This window comes from Rhinolophus hipposideros (genome assembly GCF_964194185.1).
Source record: "Rhinolophus hipposideros genome assembly, chromosome: 15".
Taxonomy (NCBI): domain Eukaryota; kingdom Metazoa; phylum Chordata; class Mammalia; order Chiroptera; family Rhinolophidae; genus Rhinolophus; species Rhinolophus hipposideros.
In genome coordinates this window covers 26330109-26347136 of record NC_138061.1, presented here as the reverse complement: position 1 = coordinate 26347136, position 17028 = coordinate 26330109, and the positions used below count along the sequence as shown (strand labels likewise).

The 17028-nt window shown below is 48.9% G+C and overlaps 2 protein-coding genes across 2 annotated transcripts; one reads left to right on the top strand and one right to left on the bottom strand.

Moving 5' to 3' along the window:
• The first annotated feature begins 3090 nt into the window (after positions 1 to 3090).
• Positions 3091 to 5548, top strand: FRAT1 (FRAT regulator of WNT signaling pathway 1). The gene has a single exon (XM_081074721.1). The coding sequence runs from the start codon at positions 3216 to 3218 to the stop codon at positions 4047 to 4049; it is 834 nt and encodes a 277-aa protein (XP_080930847.1). The 5' UTR covers positions 3091 to 3215; the 3' UTR covers positions 4050 to 5548.
• Positions 5549 to 13150: 7602 nt separating this feature from the next.
• Positions 13151 to 15355, bottom strand: FRAT2 (FRAT regulator of WNT signaling pathway 2). Its single transcript, XM_081074720.1, has one exon. It carries the CDS (start codon positions 15185 to 15187, stop codon positions 14495 to 14497), a length of 693 nt encoding a protein of 230 aa, XP_080930846.1. The 5' UTR covers positions 15188 to 15355; the 3' UTR covers positions 13151 to 14494.
• Positions 15356 to 17028: the final 1673 nt, after the last annotated feature.

Genomic DNA, 17028 nt, shown 5'->3' with positions numbered 1-17028 from the left:
AAGGTACATCCATGCTATAGCATGTACCAGTAATTTATTTCTTTTTTATAGTGAATAATATTCCATTGTATGAATATACCACATTTTATTCAACCACTCATTAGCTAGTGAATATCTGAGTTGTTCTACATGTTGGCTATTGTGAATAATGTTGCTATGAATCTTTATGTACAAATTTTTGTGTGAACGTATGTTTTCAATTCTCTCAGATATATGCCTAGGAATGGAATCACTAGGTCATACAGTAACAGTAGCATTTTACTATACACGCTTTATCATATACCTACCTATCTATTCATGTATTAACTCATCTCACATATTTGTATTCTTGGGAATAAATTTCAAACATCCGTACACCTCACCCCTAGATTCATCAGCTCGTCCAGGATTCAATATTTGTTTATAGTTTTTTCTTCTTTTCATGTAAAATTTGCATACATAAATACTAAGTTATAATTCAATGAGTTTTAGCACATGCATACACCTGTGGAACCCGAGTGAAGCGATCAAGATATAGAACATTACCACCACTCTTCAAGTTCCCTCAGGCCTCTTCTGACTCAGTCCTTGCCCCACCCCACCCTCTCCAAAGGCAATCAATCTTCTGATTTATTTTCCCTACCATAAATTAATTTTTCCTGTTCTGGAACGTCATATAAACAGAATCATACGGTATGTGATCTTTTGTCTCTGGCTTTCTTCACTTAGAGTACTGTTTTGCATGTTATTGCATATAGCAATACTTCCGTCCTTTTTGTTGCTAAAGCACATTCCGTTATCATCTTATGAATGTGTCATAGCTCATCCATTCACCTGTTGATAAACATTTGAGCTGTTTCCCGTTTATGGCTTTTATGAATAAAGCTTCTATGATTGTCTGCCTGTAGGCCTTGATGCAGATATATGTTTTTATTTCTTAGGTAAATATCTAGGATTGGAACTGTGTCATAGGATAAGTGTACATTTAGTTTTGTAAGAAACTGCCAGGTCTTTTCCCAAAGTGGTTGTACCATTTTTCATGCCCACACGATGTATGAAACTTACAGATTTTGAACCAGACATTAAAAATACAAATTGTAAACTGCTACGAATTGTTTTCATCTTAAGTTTTTAAATAATTAGGTTCAGAATATTCTACCTAATAAATGGCTGCTTGACCACGCTCTCTAATGAACACTGATTTACAATAAGGGGATGACCCTCTCATGATTGAAAAAACAAAACAAAAAACACTCGACCAACCAGGAATAGAAGGTAATGTCCTCAAGCCAGTAAAGCCCATCAATGAAAACCCAACAATATACTTAATGATGAAAGACTGAAAGCTTTTCTCTAAGATCAGGAACAGGACATGAATGTCTGCCCTCACAGCTTCTATTCAACACTGTTCTAGAGATTCTAGCTTGAGCAATTAGGCAAGAAAAATAAAAGGCATCCAGATTAGAAAGGAAGAAGTAAAACCACCTCTATTTGCAGATGACATGAACTTACATATAGAAAATCATAAGGAATCCACTAAAATGAGGTGATAAATTTTATGGCACTCTGTAGAAGTCTGGATTTCCAAGATTTAATTTCCAAGATTTCCAAAAATTCAATGGCTTTCTTCAATTTGCCTCTTCCTTCATTCTCATATTCTTTCCTCCATACCTGACAAAAATAAGCCCAACTCCTTTTTTTTTTTAACAACTTCCCACCTGTTCTCTCCATCTCATCCCTCCCTACAGTTTTGCTCCTGTAATTATCATCTTTGGACCTGCCCACTAAGACCCTTTTTTCTACTTCTCTGGATCCCCAGGCTCCACTCTCTTCCTCTTGCACTCTCCTCTAAATTATGCTACTCTCCTGCTCAGTATTTTAAAGTCGTTTCCTAGTACCTGGCTTCTGTGTTTGTGTGTGCATACATTGTGGCTAATTTTTAAAACAACTTTATTGAAGTATAATTTACATATAAAATTCACTCCGTTTTGGTGAACATTCAATGATTTTTAGTAAAATTGAGGGGTCCAACCATCACTATAATCCAGTTTTGAATATTTTCATCACCCTGCTAATCTCTCCCCTGGATGGCTTGTAAAGGCTGGTCCACCAAGTCTACTACAGGTGTGTTTGGAAGTTAGGCATGAGGGGGTTGGGATTCTGAATAAACGTCTAAAACCTCCAAACAACATAACAGTAAATGATTGATTTTTCTGTCCCTCCTTTTAAGAAATGAAGTCTTGGTTAATCATTAAGGCAATCATGATATCTTAAAGGGTTTAGCTGGATCATCTGTCCATTTCCATCCAAACAGCTCACCATTTTCCTCTCCTGCAACCCTCTCAGAAAGGATACCCCCCTACTTGGCTGAGGCATTCTTCTTAAAAGAATCTTCTAGCTCAGAGCTCTTCCCAAGACTAGCAACCTCCTCCTCGCCAGTAACGCCAGCCCCAATCCAAGACCCCACATACCCATTGCTCCTGATCAAGAAATATTAATCTGTGGCTTTTCTTTGCCAATTCCAAGTCTGCCACCCCCATCGTAGCACAGGGTCCCCTTCTTAATTTCCATCCCTGTATGCCCCATTTCCCCAATCTCCAGACAAATCCCTAACCTGACTCCTTCACCTCTCCACCCTCCCCTCCCTCGCCCGGTCATCGCTCACCAGACGCTAGAACCTGGGATCTCAAAAGCGCAAATGCCAAAACCAGACGAGCTGACGCGCTCAGAGCACGGGAGTGTGTGGGCGTGTGAGTGAAAGTGTCTGTGCTTGTGTGTGGAAGAAACCAACAGAGTCCACGCCGGTGCTCATCTTCTGTAAATGCCAATCGCTGCCGCCTGAGAAGGCGAAGAGCAGCTACCCAGTGAGTCCACGCAGACAGTATTCAGGTTTGTGGAGCTCTAGGGAGCAAGGCTTCACCCTGGACCCCGCCCAGGAGGACCCTCGTCCCCCTGAACCGCACTGCGCACCCCCACACCCTCGCGGTGGTAGGGCCCAGCAGCAACGTCACCCATTGTTTACAAATCAACCAGAGCCGGTAGGATTCCGGCTCCCGGGGCTGCAGCGCACCGCACGAGTGCCTGCGGGTCTCTGGCTTCCGCGCCCGCCCCGCCCCGGCCCCGGCCCTGGCCCCGGCCCGGGCCCGGGTTTCGGCTTCAGCGCCGCGCCGCGCTCCGCCGCGCCCCACAGAGCCGCCAGCGACGCCAGGAGAGCTCCGGGTGCCCGGGTGGGTGCCATGCCTTGCCGGAGGGAAGAGGAAGAGGAAGCCGGCGAGGAAGCGGAGGGGGAGGAAGAGGGCAGCTTTCTCCTACTGGAGCAGTCGGTGACGCTGGGCGGCTCGGGCGAGGTGGACCGGCTGGTGGCCCAGATCGGCGAGACGCTGCAGCTGGACGCGACGCAGGACAGTCCGGCCTCCCCGTGCGCGCCCCCCGGGCCGCCGCTGCAGCCCCCGCAGCCTCCCGCGGCCGTGCGGGCTGATAAGGTGCGGCCTCCCGGGCTGCCGCTGCTTCTGCCGACCGCACCAGCCGGGGCGGGGAGCCCGGCGCCCCTGGGGGCCCTGCGCTGCGTCCTCGGGGACCGCGGCCGCGTGCGGGGCCGGTCTGCGCCCTACTTCGTGGCAGAGCTCGCCGCAGGCCCCAGCGCCCTGTCCCCACTGCCTCCTCAGCCCAACTTAGATGGGCATTCGGCAGCCGACCAGAGGAGCGCCCCCCAGCCGCTGTCGGGTCCGTGCCGGCGAGGATGGCTGCGGGGCGCCGCTGCCTCCCGCCGCCTGCAGCAGCGACGCGGGCCCCAGCCGGAAGTCCGCACCGGCGACGACGACCCACACCGGCTCTTGCAACAGCTCGTGCTCTCCGGGAATCTCATCAAAGAGGCGGTGCGAAGGCTTCATTCGCGACGGCTGCGGTTACATGCAAAGCTTCCCCAAAGCCCTCTCCTGAGGCCTTTGACAGCCCCGGTGCACAAGCCCCCGTCGCCCCGCAGCCCTCGCGCGGCCTGCAGCAACTCTGGCGCGACAGGGAGGAGGGCGCAGCTCCGAACTGGCGACGGCGTTCTTGTCCCCGGCAGCTAATATCCCGGGAGTGGCCACAGCGCCAGCCTCTGGAGGGCAGGGGGTTCCCCTGAGAGGTACATCTCTACTCAGACTGGGGAACTCGCGCTTTTGGAAGCGGGAGGACGCTGAATGGAAAAATCGCGAGTGTTTTCGTGGGGAACTGAGGTCAAGGGCTCTGATGTTGAAAACCAGGATTTGGCCCTATTGAAGAAAGCGTATCCCAAGCTCACAATCAATAGGACACCTTATTAGGCATGACCATGTTGGAGACACAGCTTGCAGTTCCACGGCCCGGCAACCATGGTGCCACAGTCCACGCTTCTCAGGATCGCAGAGTGCACGCGCGACGAGGATGATCCGTTACTTGCTTTGCTTTTTCAAGGCTGGTCCTTGATCCACTTTTGGGGGAGGTGAACATGAATAGACGATCATTTCGGAGTACCTCAATCTGCCAGCCTAGAAAACTTAACACACAAAAAAACCATCTCGTGTCTTTTGGGGTGCTGGTTCTTAAAACACCTGGTACCATGAAGGGACGTTTTGGGAGTTGAATAGAAGTAACCTTTTCTCTGCCCCCGCTTTGCAACTGTCTGCGGTTCTCGGAGTGGTAGGGGAAAGCAGAGGCAGTGCGCCCCGGGTGGGGATGGGAGGCCGGGTCGGGTGGTGCTGGGGAAAGGATAGGGTGAGGCGCGGAGGGAACCCTTGGTCCTCTCAAAAGTATTTTTACAGCTGGCCCGCCTCTTCGCGAGTTCAAGGTCACTGTTTCCTGGGCGCACACGGGGTTGTGGGGCTCCAGCAAGACAGAAAAGTAGCCGGGTTCTGCCTGTACTCGGAAAAGAGCGCAGTGTTTTTTTGCAAGTTCTGGAGTCTCCTGAGGACATGCGCACCGCCGCCACCGTGGGTGCAGGGAGGCAGGGACGTGCTGGGCGCCGGTGCCTCCTGAGGACGGCCGCGCCCTAGGCTTTCACAGAAGCACTGGAGACGTGGCCTCCGGTCCTTCCTTTCCCCCTCGGCCCTGCTGTCCTACTCAAAAGCGTAGTGCTGGTGCTCCTGGGGGCCCGGGCTGGGGAGAAGCCACGTGACGGGCACTCCAGGAAGAAACAGCCTCGCATAGCAGCTTATAATGGGCTCTCCGGGGCCATTTGCAATAACAGCTGCAATTCCCTGGATAGATGGAGTTGATTTCCTCCCTCTGCCCCTCCCCCAGCCATACCAGCTTGCCTTTGTAAGTGAAAGAAACTGAGTAGAAAATGTGGCCCTCCAAATGGAGAAGCTGTAGGCTGTGCCATTGTGAACCGCGAAGTGCTTGTAACATACTGTTCACTCACTCTGAGGGATTTAAGACCGTTTAGTTGGTGTTTTAGTTTTATAAGATTCAATGGCTTGTTCATCATCCAGATGTGGCTATTGACATATCTACACTTCGCACCGGAGTGTCTGGAATTGTGGCTATCCTGATTATAGGATTTTAACTTAACTGAAATATCTGTTTTTTTTTTAATAAATGTGTTGTGTTTCTTGTTTGGTTTTATTTTATACTTGCTGTCGGAGGGAAACATGCACAGAACACATTTCTGTGATCTCTATAAACATGAAAACGCCTGAAATCCTTGTCGGCCTAGCTTGCAGATGGTAATTAGAGCGCCTTTGTGTCTGAGCAGCTCACTGGTTAGACAGGGTCTGCATGGCTGGGTGTGTATTGGTGCTGGCATGAAATGAAATGAAAGTGAGGTCAGGATTTGGATCAATCCCATTCACCAAAACCTTAGATAGAGCTTTTGAATTACTCGTCAGTGATGGAGATGTTTTATGAAGATGGCTCTGAATGTTTTAGCAAAGAACATCAGATCAACCAGTCACTGCAGACTGGGAGGCTAATCACTTTTTTTCTTCTTTCTACTGTGGTCATTAAGTGGACTTTTTCCACAAGGTGGCTCTAAGGCTGAGCAGCTCGTGGTTAGGGGTTGCTCAGGATGTAAGTCTGCGGTGGAAAAGCTGGCTAGGAGGGTATTGAAGGACTCTTCTCTCTGCCCTTGGCACCTTTGCTGCCATTCTCTCCCTAAGCAGTGACATAACAGCCCATTTCTATAACCCCAGTTCTGAGTTACTACATACACAGTCTGTTCCCTCAAAGAAGGAGCCAGGCTGGATACAGGGTATCCAGGTTCCAGGGTATCCAAGGTCCCCACTTATTAAATGGGGACCTTGGACAAATTGCTCAACTGTGAGTTTCCGTTTCCTCATCTGTAAAACAGATGAAAAGTGAGATGAGAGAAAAGGGTTCAGGGTTACTAGCACTTCCTGCAGATAAACAGCCTTTTGTCCCTACCCCTTCTTACCCAGGACTGTCCCTAAGGGCATGCCATGATTCCAAAAATGCTTTCTGGATCAGGTGCTCTGTGATTCCATTCCCAACTTCCTCCCTTTTGGACTCAATTCCTGTTGTCTGTAGCTTCCCATTCTCTGTCTCTCTCATACACACACAGACCCTGATGGTCTCTGAGAAGTACCTTCAGAACACACCAAGCCAGCCATTTTCCACAACTTCCCAGAAAGGATTGTGGAGGGCTCGCTGCTGCCCAGCGAGGAAAGGTGATTATGGCAGCTCGAACACAAACTGAGGAAAGGAGCCTCCAACATACAGTGGGCTACCACCTCTGGGCACTGAGCAGCCGGGGAAAGTGGTCAGGTGGTGACTCCCCTGACATTGGACTAACACTGAAGTCCTTGGCCCCACTTCTTAGCTGGGGTGGGATTTCCCAGAGGTCAAAAGGTTAGGAGCAATCCAGGGCCAAGTTGGCCATGATTCATGTCACTGCTGACTTCTGTGCTGGCTTCTTGTAATGATTGCTTAAGGTTAGACCCAACCATAGGGCTTACGCAGTCCAACCCTCTTCCCTACACATAAGGAAGACTGGAGAAAACTAATGGCTACTATCAGGCACTTTCAATGCACTACAACCCTAAAACTGCCCACCTTTTTAAAACTGCAAGGTCTTACAAGTCACCGAAAAATCCTTTTTTGGAATAAGGGTTTACATAAATTATTTTTTAAAGTTATTAGATCATTTTATAGGTGGAAAAAAATAGTCCAGGAAAGGGGCAGGGCAGAGTGACATACAAAGTCATTTTTGAAGTCAAAAGCCTAACAGAGTCTAGAACTCAGGTCTCTAGGCATCCGGTGCAGGCCTCTTTCCAATAGCCTGATATCATCATACATAGTTCAATATAATTCACTGCACAACTCCACACCTGTATTACAATGTGAACGACACCCCTGCAGTTGTCCAGTGTGGTGGCCCTGCCATCAGAACCCTGGAAAATCATGCCCCTAGACTGAGCTAGGGAAAGACAGGTATGCAGTAACCATTTCCTTACAAAATGTTCAGCATCCTATAAAGACAGCTGACCACAGAAAATGGCTTGAGTGACATAAGAGACCAAAGCTATAAACTCAATGAAAAAAAAAAAACACAGAAACTGGTAAATCATAAGTGATTTGTTGAAGAGAATGCCACATTTCACACAGAACTCTATAGAATCTGCCACCCTAGGATTTCATTCTAAATTAGGCGTAAATGCTACAATATTTGGATTCAATTTTCACCCTTCTTTTGCTCTCTCCAGCTCAGAAGCAGAAACATGGAGCGAAGATCAGACACCACTTTCCTATCCAGCAAAGTCTGTGTTGAACCCTGTGATCCCTTCCTTCCAATCAGGAAAGAGTTACCCTGGCAACCAAATTACTAACTCACTCAATTAGCTCCCCCTTCTTCCACCAATGCTCAGTAATCACAGAATGTCAGCCCCGAGAGAACTCAGCCTTCGGTGGTCTAGTGGTACCGCCTTCATTTAGAGATGGTAGTCCAGAGATTTCCATGCGGAGCTGCACTCCATTTGAATACAGTGAGGCTGGTGCAGGCAAAGGAGCAAACTCTCTCCATGCAGCTCTTCCTCCTGGTCTTCCATCCATAATTGAAGGGAGAACAAGTGACCTGCCCATAACAGTGTTTCCCAGGAGGCGTAATAGAAGGAGTATGGGCTCTCCAGGCAGCCTTCCATTGCTAGCCTCCTGATTTGGCACAGGGGTTCTTCACCTCAATAATCTCAATTAACTCATCTGTCAGTGGTAGATAACGACAGAGCTTACCTTGAAGAATTGGGTGAAAATTAAATCACATGGGAAGCAAACAGCAAATAATAAACATTCAAATAATAAAACCACTCCTGGAAGCTACTGCATGAAGGTGGCCACTGCTTTAAGTCTTGTGGGGAGTCCTACCTCTTAGTGGCTTCTTCGTCCTGTTTCTTAAAAGGCATGAACCTGTTTCCTCTGAAGATCAGACAAGTTTATAGAGTATACACCCCTGTTTTATATATATGTGTATATATATATATATATATACACATATATGTATATATACATATACACATATGTATATACACACACACACATATATATATATATATATATATATGTAAGCACTCAGAGAAATGCACAGGAAGGGAATAGTCAGTCTAGAAGAAGTTTAATGAGAAAGAGTGGAGATCCCCTTAAAGCCAAACCTTGAAAGCAGCTCAGGATTGGGACGGGTAGAGGAGGGGCAGCAGGGAATATTACAAAAGGGAGAGTGTGTGGTGAGGACAGTCTGCAGTCACAGCTCTGAACTCTCCCATTACCTTTCAGAAAACCCTTCCCCTTCTAATTCACATTCAGTGCTCAGCTGAAGCTCTGCTTGCCTGCCCTGTCCACTTCTGTCTATCATTTGTGCTGAGAAAGTCATGCAATTTTTTTCCCGCAAGGAATGATCTTCAAGTTCATTTTGTTCTCACTCATCATTTTATATACTGTCATTATAGTTATCTCAGGAGCTCATATGTGACTGTCTTCTTTTCTCAAAGAGATTAAGTATTCTTTGATGGCAGAGAAGTGACAAGATGAAGAGGATGTTTTAGGCAGATTATCAGGTGACTCAGCGTGGGGGATGGCTAGAGGGTGAAGGCTAACATTTATGGTCAACCAGATCAGTTGAATGGCTGTTAAAACATCCAGGCACCAGATGATAAGGGCCTGGGTGGGAAGAGAGGGAAAAAGACAAGAAGAGACACATTTTGAAAAGAAAACTGTAGACCTCAGTATAGTATGTGCAGCTGTTTAAATGCCAGCTCTGGAGCTAGACTGCCTGGGTCACCATCCTGGCTCTTTCCTTTAAATTTCCTACCTGTGACCTTGGGCAGCTCACTTCATCTGTCTAACTTCACATTCCTCACCCACGGAGTTTGATAATAAAGTCCCTGCCTCATAGGATTGTGAGGATTCATTGAGCTAATGCTAGTAAAATTGCTTAGGCCACTGCTTGAAACATACCTGCATTTAGTAACAACGCCTGAACATTGACATTTAGTAAATATTTGCCGAGCAGACAAATGGGGTGTTATCAACAGACTTATGGAGGCTAAGAGAGTTAGGGTGTTTAGAACAGAAATGAATTGTGGTGCCTAGAAGTTCGAAGAAGACAGAAAAGGAGAGACAGCAGCTAAAAAGGAAGAGGGCCAAAGGAAGGATTTTGCTCAACTAGGAGAGACCTGCACTTGTCCGCTGTGGATGGAGAATATGCAAAGGAAGAAACTGAAGGGAAGATGCTATAAAGGACAATCCTCCTTGAGGTGGTGGGAAGGGATGGGGTGCCCAGGCTGGACAGGTTTAACGGGCAGGGTTCAGGGAGATTGTAAGGGTGGATGTCCCACGTAACAGCATCTTATATCACAAACTGTCCTACCACAGCAAGGCCTGGGACCTGACCATCGGCTCTTGAAACAACCTTGTATAACCCTTCATGCCTTGGATGGCTGAGTATGTTTCTCTTATTGTGGAAATGAATCCATCTCTGGACCTTATACAATAGAATAAAAACTGAATGTAGTAACAAGGTGTTTATTAACTGCTCCCCCTTATCAATTAACTGACTCATAGGAGGTAAAATTCATAACTCCCAATTGGTAGGCTATTCAAGCAGTTTGTTTGATTTATTGATTTGGGTGGTTTAAAAAAGTCACAAGCTGGTTATCTCATCTTGTTACCTTTGCCCTGCCTGTTGCCCATTTCTTTTTTACTAAATTAGATTCCACAGCCTAATATGGGTGGAAAATGGTTTCCTAGGTTTTCCTGAAAATCTTCCCCGGAGACTGGAGTCATAATCACCTTTCTCCCCTATAAATTGTACTTTTCTCCAGGTGGGTAAGGGAGAGGAAGAACTCACAGTACAGGTCTTCAAAACACACCAAACCACTTAATGGTGCTGATAAAGGGAAGCTGAATAACTTCGATGAAAATCACTAAGTAAGATCTGATTTCAAATACCCTGGACCTGACCAGAGGACATACAAAGAGTCATATAGCTGTGCTTGTGTGTGTGTGTACCATGAGTGTTGGAGACATACTCACATACCCACCATCCCTCTCAGTTCACCAACCTCTCTTGGATTCTCTTGGTTCTACTCTTACTTTCTGTCTGATCCCTTTGTTTACTTTTCTTCCTCCCATATAGATTTGAAAGTACTTAGAACAGAGCCTGGCACAAGGCAAGCACTCTGCACATTAGCTAGTGTTACTTCCCAACTGACAGCATGTCCCAGGCTCAATCCACCCCTCTTGGCTCTAACTGCCAAATCTCTAATCTTCAGCCCCAATTTCTCTCTAGTCATTTATGAGGCAACAAGCTGCTGTCCCTGTACCTTCCCACATGAAACTCCTAATTAACCCCAGCGCCCCTCCACCACACACACACACTCACACAACCCATTTCTCCTTGCTATTTCCCTGTAGCCCTGGTCCTCTGGGCTCAAAATTTGCAGAATGTGACTGGCCCATTCAGAAGATGGAGTTGTCTCAACTCTGCCCACACCCATGCCCCCAGTTCTGTACCCATCCTTTCCAAGAGGTTAGGGATTTCCCAGCCACAATCATTCCTGAGCCAAGTACTAAGAATGGGCTATCCCAAGCTGCCCATTTCCACCTTGGAAATGACCATTGCTTCCTACACAGACACTTCCCCAGGCCCAGGCCCAGGATGAGGCTCTTTATAGCCTTTGCAGATGGCTGATCAGTAGCAGTGGCTAAGGTTTATAAGGAAAGCTGTGGGTAGGCTCAGACAGGTTGCAAGAGGATCACGTTGAGTCATGAGTTCAGATCCTGCCATACCACCAATAATTCCTACCTCTTCCCATTGAAAAGCAACATCTGATATATGGTACCTGTAGAGTACCTGCCTATAACAGGGGTCAGTTCCCTTTCCCCCTGTATAACCGGGGCTCCCCTTCCCCCGCTCTACCTTACTTCTCAGGTCCTGTAGATCTTCCCTCCTTGTCCATAGTCATCATTCTAATTTCAATCCTGAGTGCTGTTCTGACCATCCTGCAGACCCATCGGACATCTGCACTGGGTGAGACCTCACCATCTTGCCACTATGCCCTCATCTTACAGAGGGCTGGAGGTTCTAAAAGCAGCAGCCATATACCGTTTGTTACCTGTGCCTCTCTCATGCAATACCTATTATCTATGTGAAGGTTTTGGCCTCAAACCTGCTTGTGAGTTCTTCCAGGATGTCTGAAACCTTGCTTCATCCCGGATCCCAAACACCTTGCACATATATGGCTAGTGCACAAGAAAGTTTGAGAATGGTGATGCTAGAGTGTTGAGGTATTTTCGTGGGTCAGGGTTTTTAGGATGCTCTTAACAACTTTAATAAATCAAACATGGGAGAAAATGGTGTCAAAAAAGTCTCACTGTAGGTGGTAGAGTATGCCTGGAAGATCTGGTTGAAGAAAGATCCTAGAGCCAGGCTGCCTGGGTTCAAATCCCAGCTTCACCACTTAACAGGTGGTGACTTCAGTCTCCTGGGCCTCTGTGTCCTCATCTAAAAAATGGAGACAATAGTGCCTACCTCGTGGCAAATAAAGTCATGACGTAAGGAGATGATATAACAATTTCAATATCTGGGACCGTACTTGGCACATGTATGCTTAGTAAATGCTACACCCCGGAATGATGAAAGCAGAAGCAGACCATTTGGAAGGTGTGTGGAGATGGTCTTCTGGAAGGAGTTCAGGAAGAGACAAATAGAGCACAGGAGCAAAAGAGGCAGCAACAGCTTACGCTCGTGGTGCAGGAGCAGGGGTGGCTGAAGTGCTAGTAAGGGTGAGTGGGGCACATTGAGGAGATAGATAGGGTTCCCTGAAGGATTAAGGGCCAATAGTGGTGCCAAGAATTAACAGCCAATATTTTTTGAGCACTTAAGTGTCCCAGACACCTCAGGTCCTCATTTTACCCTCCCAACTACCCTATTGGGTATTATTGTTTTATAAATGAGAAAAGGGAAAACACAGAGCAATGACTTGGTGAGCAGCAAGGTCTGACTCAAACCGAGTCACTGAGCACTAGCTTTCCCCTGCAGCTCCAGTGTGGGAGGGTGCTGGGCAGGCAAGGGAGAAAGAGGTGCTGAGCAGGAGAGGTGGGGGTGGGGGGCTGGTTAGCAGAGCTGGGCTGTACCAAGCAAGGCTTCCTTGAAAAGGGCAAGGGAGTAAATAGGAAAAGGCTCCTCAGGGTTCCATGCCTGGGAAAGATGGGGCTGCTGGCAGGAGAATGAGTAGGGGCCAGGGCGCTTCAGTTAATTTAACCCCTGCCTGCTAAAGTGAGCCTTTTTACAACTACCAAATACATCACGGTAAGACCATTTTCCTTTCCCTAGGCCACAGCTCAAGACTGGTTCAGTCTCTTAGGGGAAAACCATTCTTCATACAATAAATTCAGATGAAAATCCTCCCTCCCTGCTCCAGACACAAGTCCCTTGGCCTCTGCCCTCTAGCCTAGAAAGTGTTTCTGGAATATGTTCTTATGCCACAAAGGGAGTTGGAAGCCCATCTAAGAGTTTGTAAAAACCTAGACTTAATTTTCTGATCTTGTGCAGCATCAACCCAGAAGTACTGAAGTCCTGGCAGCTCCATCACTATTCGGTGCTGAGCCCGGGTCCCTCCAAGTACACTCTTCATTATTAAAGGTATCATCCCCAAGTGCTTTTTTTCCCCTACCTTCCACCAAAAAGCCAAACCATGTTCCAAAAAAAAAAACAAATTTATTCAGCAGACATTTTAATTAAGAAATCCTATAAATCAGGACCACCACAATTTCAGACACTCCGGTGCGAAGTGTATGTCAATAGCTACATCTGGAGAATGAACAAGCCATTGAATCTTTTTTAAAAAATGGGGTTAGCTACCTTAAAGTCTGGGGGTGGCACCTTAAAGCGCCCTCAAGTTTCTTAAGTGTAAAACCGGCGGTTTCTCCTCTCGGAGAGTCACATTTTAAAAACAGTTTCAGTCACTCACAAAGAGTCAGTGGCAGGAGGAAATTGTGAGGGCTGAGGACCCACGGAGGCTCAGGCCCACGGATCCACAGAGGGCCAGAACAGGGCAGAAAAACAGCCAGGGTCTCATCCACTTGTGCAGACACCAGAAAGGGTGGAATAAGAAAGGCGGGCTGGGACCACAGGACAGAGACTCAAGATTGTTTATGACTGTTTCTGAGAAAGCTCAAGGAACGGCCAAGAGTGGCCTCATGGGAGGAGGAGTTCTGGAAAGAGGAAAGCACAGAAAAAACAACTCTCCTCACATGTCCCTCTCCGCCTGTCTCCTGGGGAGACTCCCAAAAGATAGGAAAGCACAGACTGGGCTCTTCTTAGAGCAAGAGAAAGAAAGGACACGGGGGTGAGTTAGCTCTCCCACAGCCTTCCAGTACAGCAAACCTTGACCTTGAACCACAGGTGTCAAGGTCAAGTAATTTGAAAGTCCAAATTTAACTCCAACTCTACTCACCTTCAAAATTTTCCTCCTCCCTCCCACGCCCTAACTGTGGTTTACATCTCCCACCTCTACCAGCCGCTGATTAGGTGGGAGAAAGTGGGCGATGCCAACCCACCCACTACCTCCGGAATTTCTTTGCACAGCAACTGTAGCACCATTTTCACTAAGCTCTTCCACCGGAAAATAAAATGTATTCGTGTCATTAAGTTTTCAAGTGTTGTTATAAAGCCCTCACGATTCCTGCCGCTCGGAGCCCCATCTTTTAACAACCCAAGTACACGACGTCCCCATGGGTTAAGTCAGGTACAAGCCGATACAAGTAGCTGCCATAGTTCTCCCAGTTTATCCCAGGTCCTTGGCCTCCAGGTGGCCAGGGAAATTCTCACGCGGCACGGACGCGTCCTGACCCGGGGATCTCTCCATGTTCAAGTTTTCTCCTATAGCCAGGCCCGGGCCGGTAACTTCTCGGCTTGAGGTCTCCCCACACACCTTCCCGCCGCCCAGTCGGTCGCTCCCAGAACGGCGGCTTCAGCTCAGGGTTAGTGAGAGCAGGACGCGGACGAGTTTGCGAAGCGGTCTCCTCTTCCTCCTCCAGGGGGCCCGGGTCAGTGCAAGGCGTCAGAGGGCTGCAGGGCAACCGGGTCCGGTCCCCTGCGGCCGCCCCCAGTCGCGGGGGCGCCCGCAGGGCCTGTGGCTGCAACTGCGGCGACAGCTCGCTGGAGCCTCCGCACAGCCTCCTTGATGAGGTTTCCCGAGAGCACGAGCTGCTGCAGGAGCCGGTGCGGGTCGTCCTCGTGGGCGCGCGCCCCGGCTGGTGGCCATCGTCGCTGCTGCAGGCGGCGGGAGGCGACAGCGCCCCGCAGCCATCCTCGCCGGCACGGCCCCGGGAGCGCACTGGGGCCTGCGGCGAGCTCCGCCACGAAGTAGGGCGCAGACCGGCCCCGCACGCGGCCGCGGTCCCCGAGGACGCAGCGCAGGGCCCGCGGGGGCGCCGGGCCCAAGGTCTCAGCCGGCGCGGTCGGCAGAAGCAGCGGCAGCCCGGGAGGCCGCACCTTATCAGCCCGCACGGCCGCGGGAGGCTGCGGGGGCTGCAGCGGCGGCCCGGGGGGCGCGCACGGGGAGGCCGGACTGTCCTGCGTCGCGTCCAGCTGCAGCGTCTCGCCGATCTGGGCCACCAGCCGGTCCACCTCGCCCGAGCCGCCCAGCGTCACCGACTGCTCCAGTAGGAGAAAGCTGCCCTCTTCCTCCCCCTCCGCTTCCTCGCCGGCTTCCTCTTCCTCTTCCCTCCGGCAAGGCATGGCACCCACCCGGGCACCCGGAGCTCTCCTGGCGTCGCTGGCGGCTCTGTGGGGCGCGGCGGAGCGCGGCGCGGCGCGGAGGCCGAGGCCAAGGCCGGGGCCCGGGCAGACACGAAAGCCAAAGACCGGTAGACACTCGCGCCGCGCGCCGCAGCCGCGGGAGCCGGAATCCTACCGGCTCCGGTGGATTTGTAAACAATGAGTGACGTGGCCGCTGGGCCCTACCACCGTCCCAGGGTGGGGGAGAAGTGCGAGGAAGCGTCGCGTGGCGGGCCGTCCGCGCCAGCGCAGGGCCGCAGTCAGAGCCTTCTTGTGTCTGCGCCCGGTGTCTGCCTATGCGGGGATCTCGGGAGTGTGGAGACCCTTGTAGGTCTCGGACCGGATGAGCAGCACAAGAAAATGGAAACTCTGAGGCAGCCTGGGTTGGTTTCTCCCACTCGCAGACACACCCACCCACACGCCCTACCTCTCCTCCCCCGAAGCTTCCACCCTCCCCACGTGTCAGCAACGCTTGGGCCCGCCCTGCTCCTCCCCCGCCACCCGCTTGGTCGGGACCCCAGCGAGGTGTGGGGAGGAGCGGGCATCGCCCGCAGTCCGCTTCGGAGAGGTGGGGGCGGAGAAAGGGGGGTCGGGATTGCAGGGGGAACCTCGCAAAGGAGGGTTTCTGAGCCTGTCCCCTCTGCGCAGGCCTTAACACCCAGGCACAGCGCAAGAGAAGGACGCGCCACCGCAGGCTCAAGAAGAGTAGACTTTGTTCATTTAAAAAGAAAAAAAGAGTCAAAGAGAAATATAGGGCGGTGAAAACAATCTCTCATAATCATAGGACTTCAACATAATTCCCATTAAAACACTTCTTTCCTTTCTAGCCTTTTTCTATAAAAGTGTCATAGAAAGAGCCCATACAACGTTGTACCCTTTTCCACGGCACATTACACCAAAAACGCCGTTCGTGTTAATTGCATGCACTTTGAGAACATATACTGATTACGTAAGTTTCCATCAAGTGGCTGTACCATAAATTATTAAACAATTCCTTTAATGTTTACTGTGTACCTAATTTCACCGTTGTAAATAAGTATGTGACTGACATTTTAGTACATAAAACTTCATGTTGATGACTTTCCTAAGAACATATTCCCAGGAATGGTATTTTAGGTCAAAGTTTAAGGTTTCTGATAAATGTGCCAATTGCTTTACAGATGCGTGAATGTACTCTCCCATCATTGTGTGTGTATACCTACACTTGATCTTAGCCAAAAGGCCGAGAAGCGATGTGTGTGTGTATACCTTATTCATCGCACCTCCACTAATATTTCAGCATTATAAATTTTATTTTATTTTTTGCTGATTTCATAGGTGATAACTCCTTTATGTATTTGATTTTAGGTAGGTAGAGCAGTTTTCTAAATGTTGACTAACTCTACTTCCTTTTTTTGTGAATTGTTCCCATTCAGTGTTTCCTATTGAGTTTTTCTTATTTGCATGACTCATCTACATACCAGAAGTTAACTCTTTTCGTTCATATTTTGCTGCGAATATTTCTTCAGGTTTTTTGTTGGCCCTGTAGAGTCATATTTTTCCACTGAAACTCAACAAACTTTAATATAATCAAATCTATAAAGTCCTTTTCTAATGCCTTGATTTTTTTCAAATCCATCTGGATTAATTTTGGTCTTTGGTGCACAGACCATATGAGTGTTTTTTTTCCCCCAGAGAGTTTGCCGGTCAGGGCTGTATTTTTTTCATTAGAACAGAGATGTGTGGGCAGTGCAAACATAAGCTCTATCATTGTGAGCTCCCAGTGCTGGTTAAACTGAGGATTGTGAGGACTGGGTGGGGCT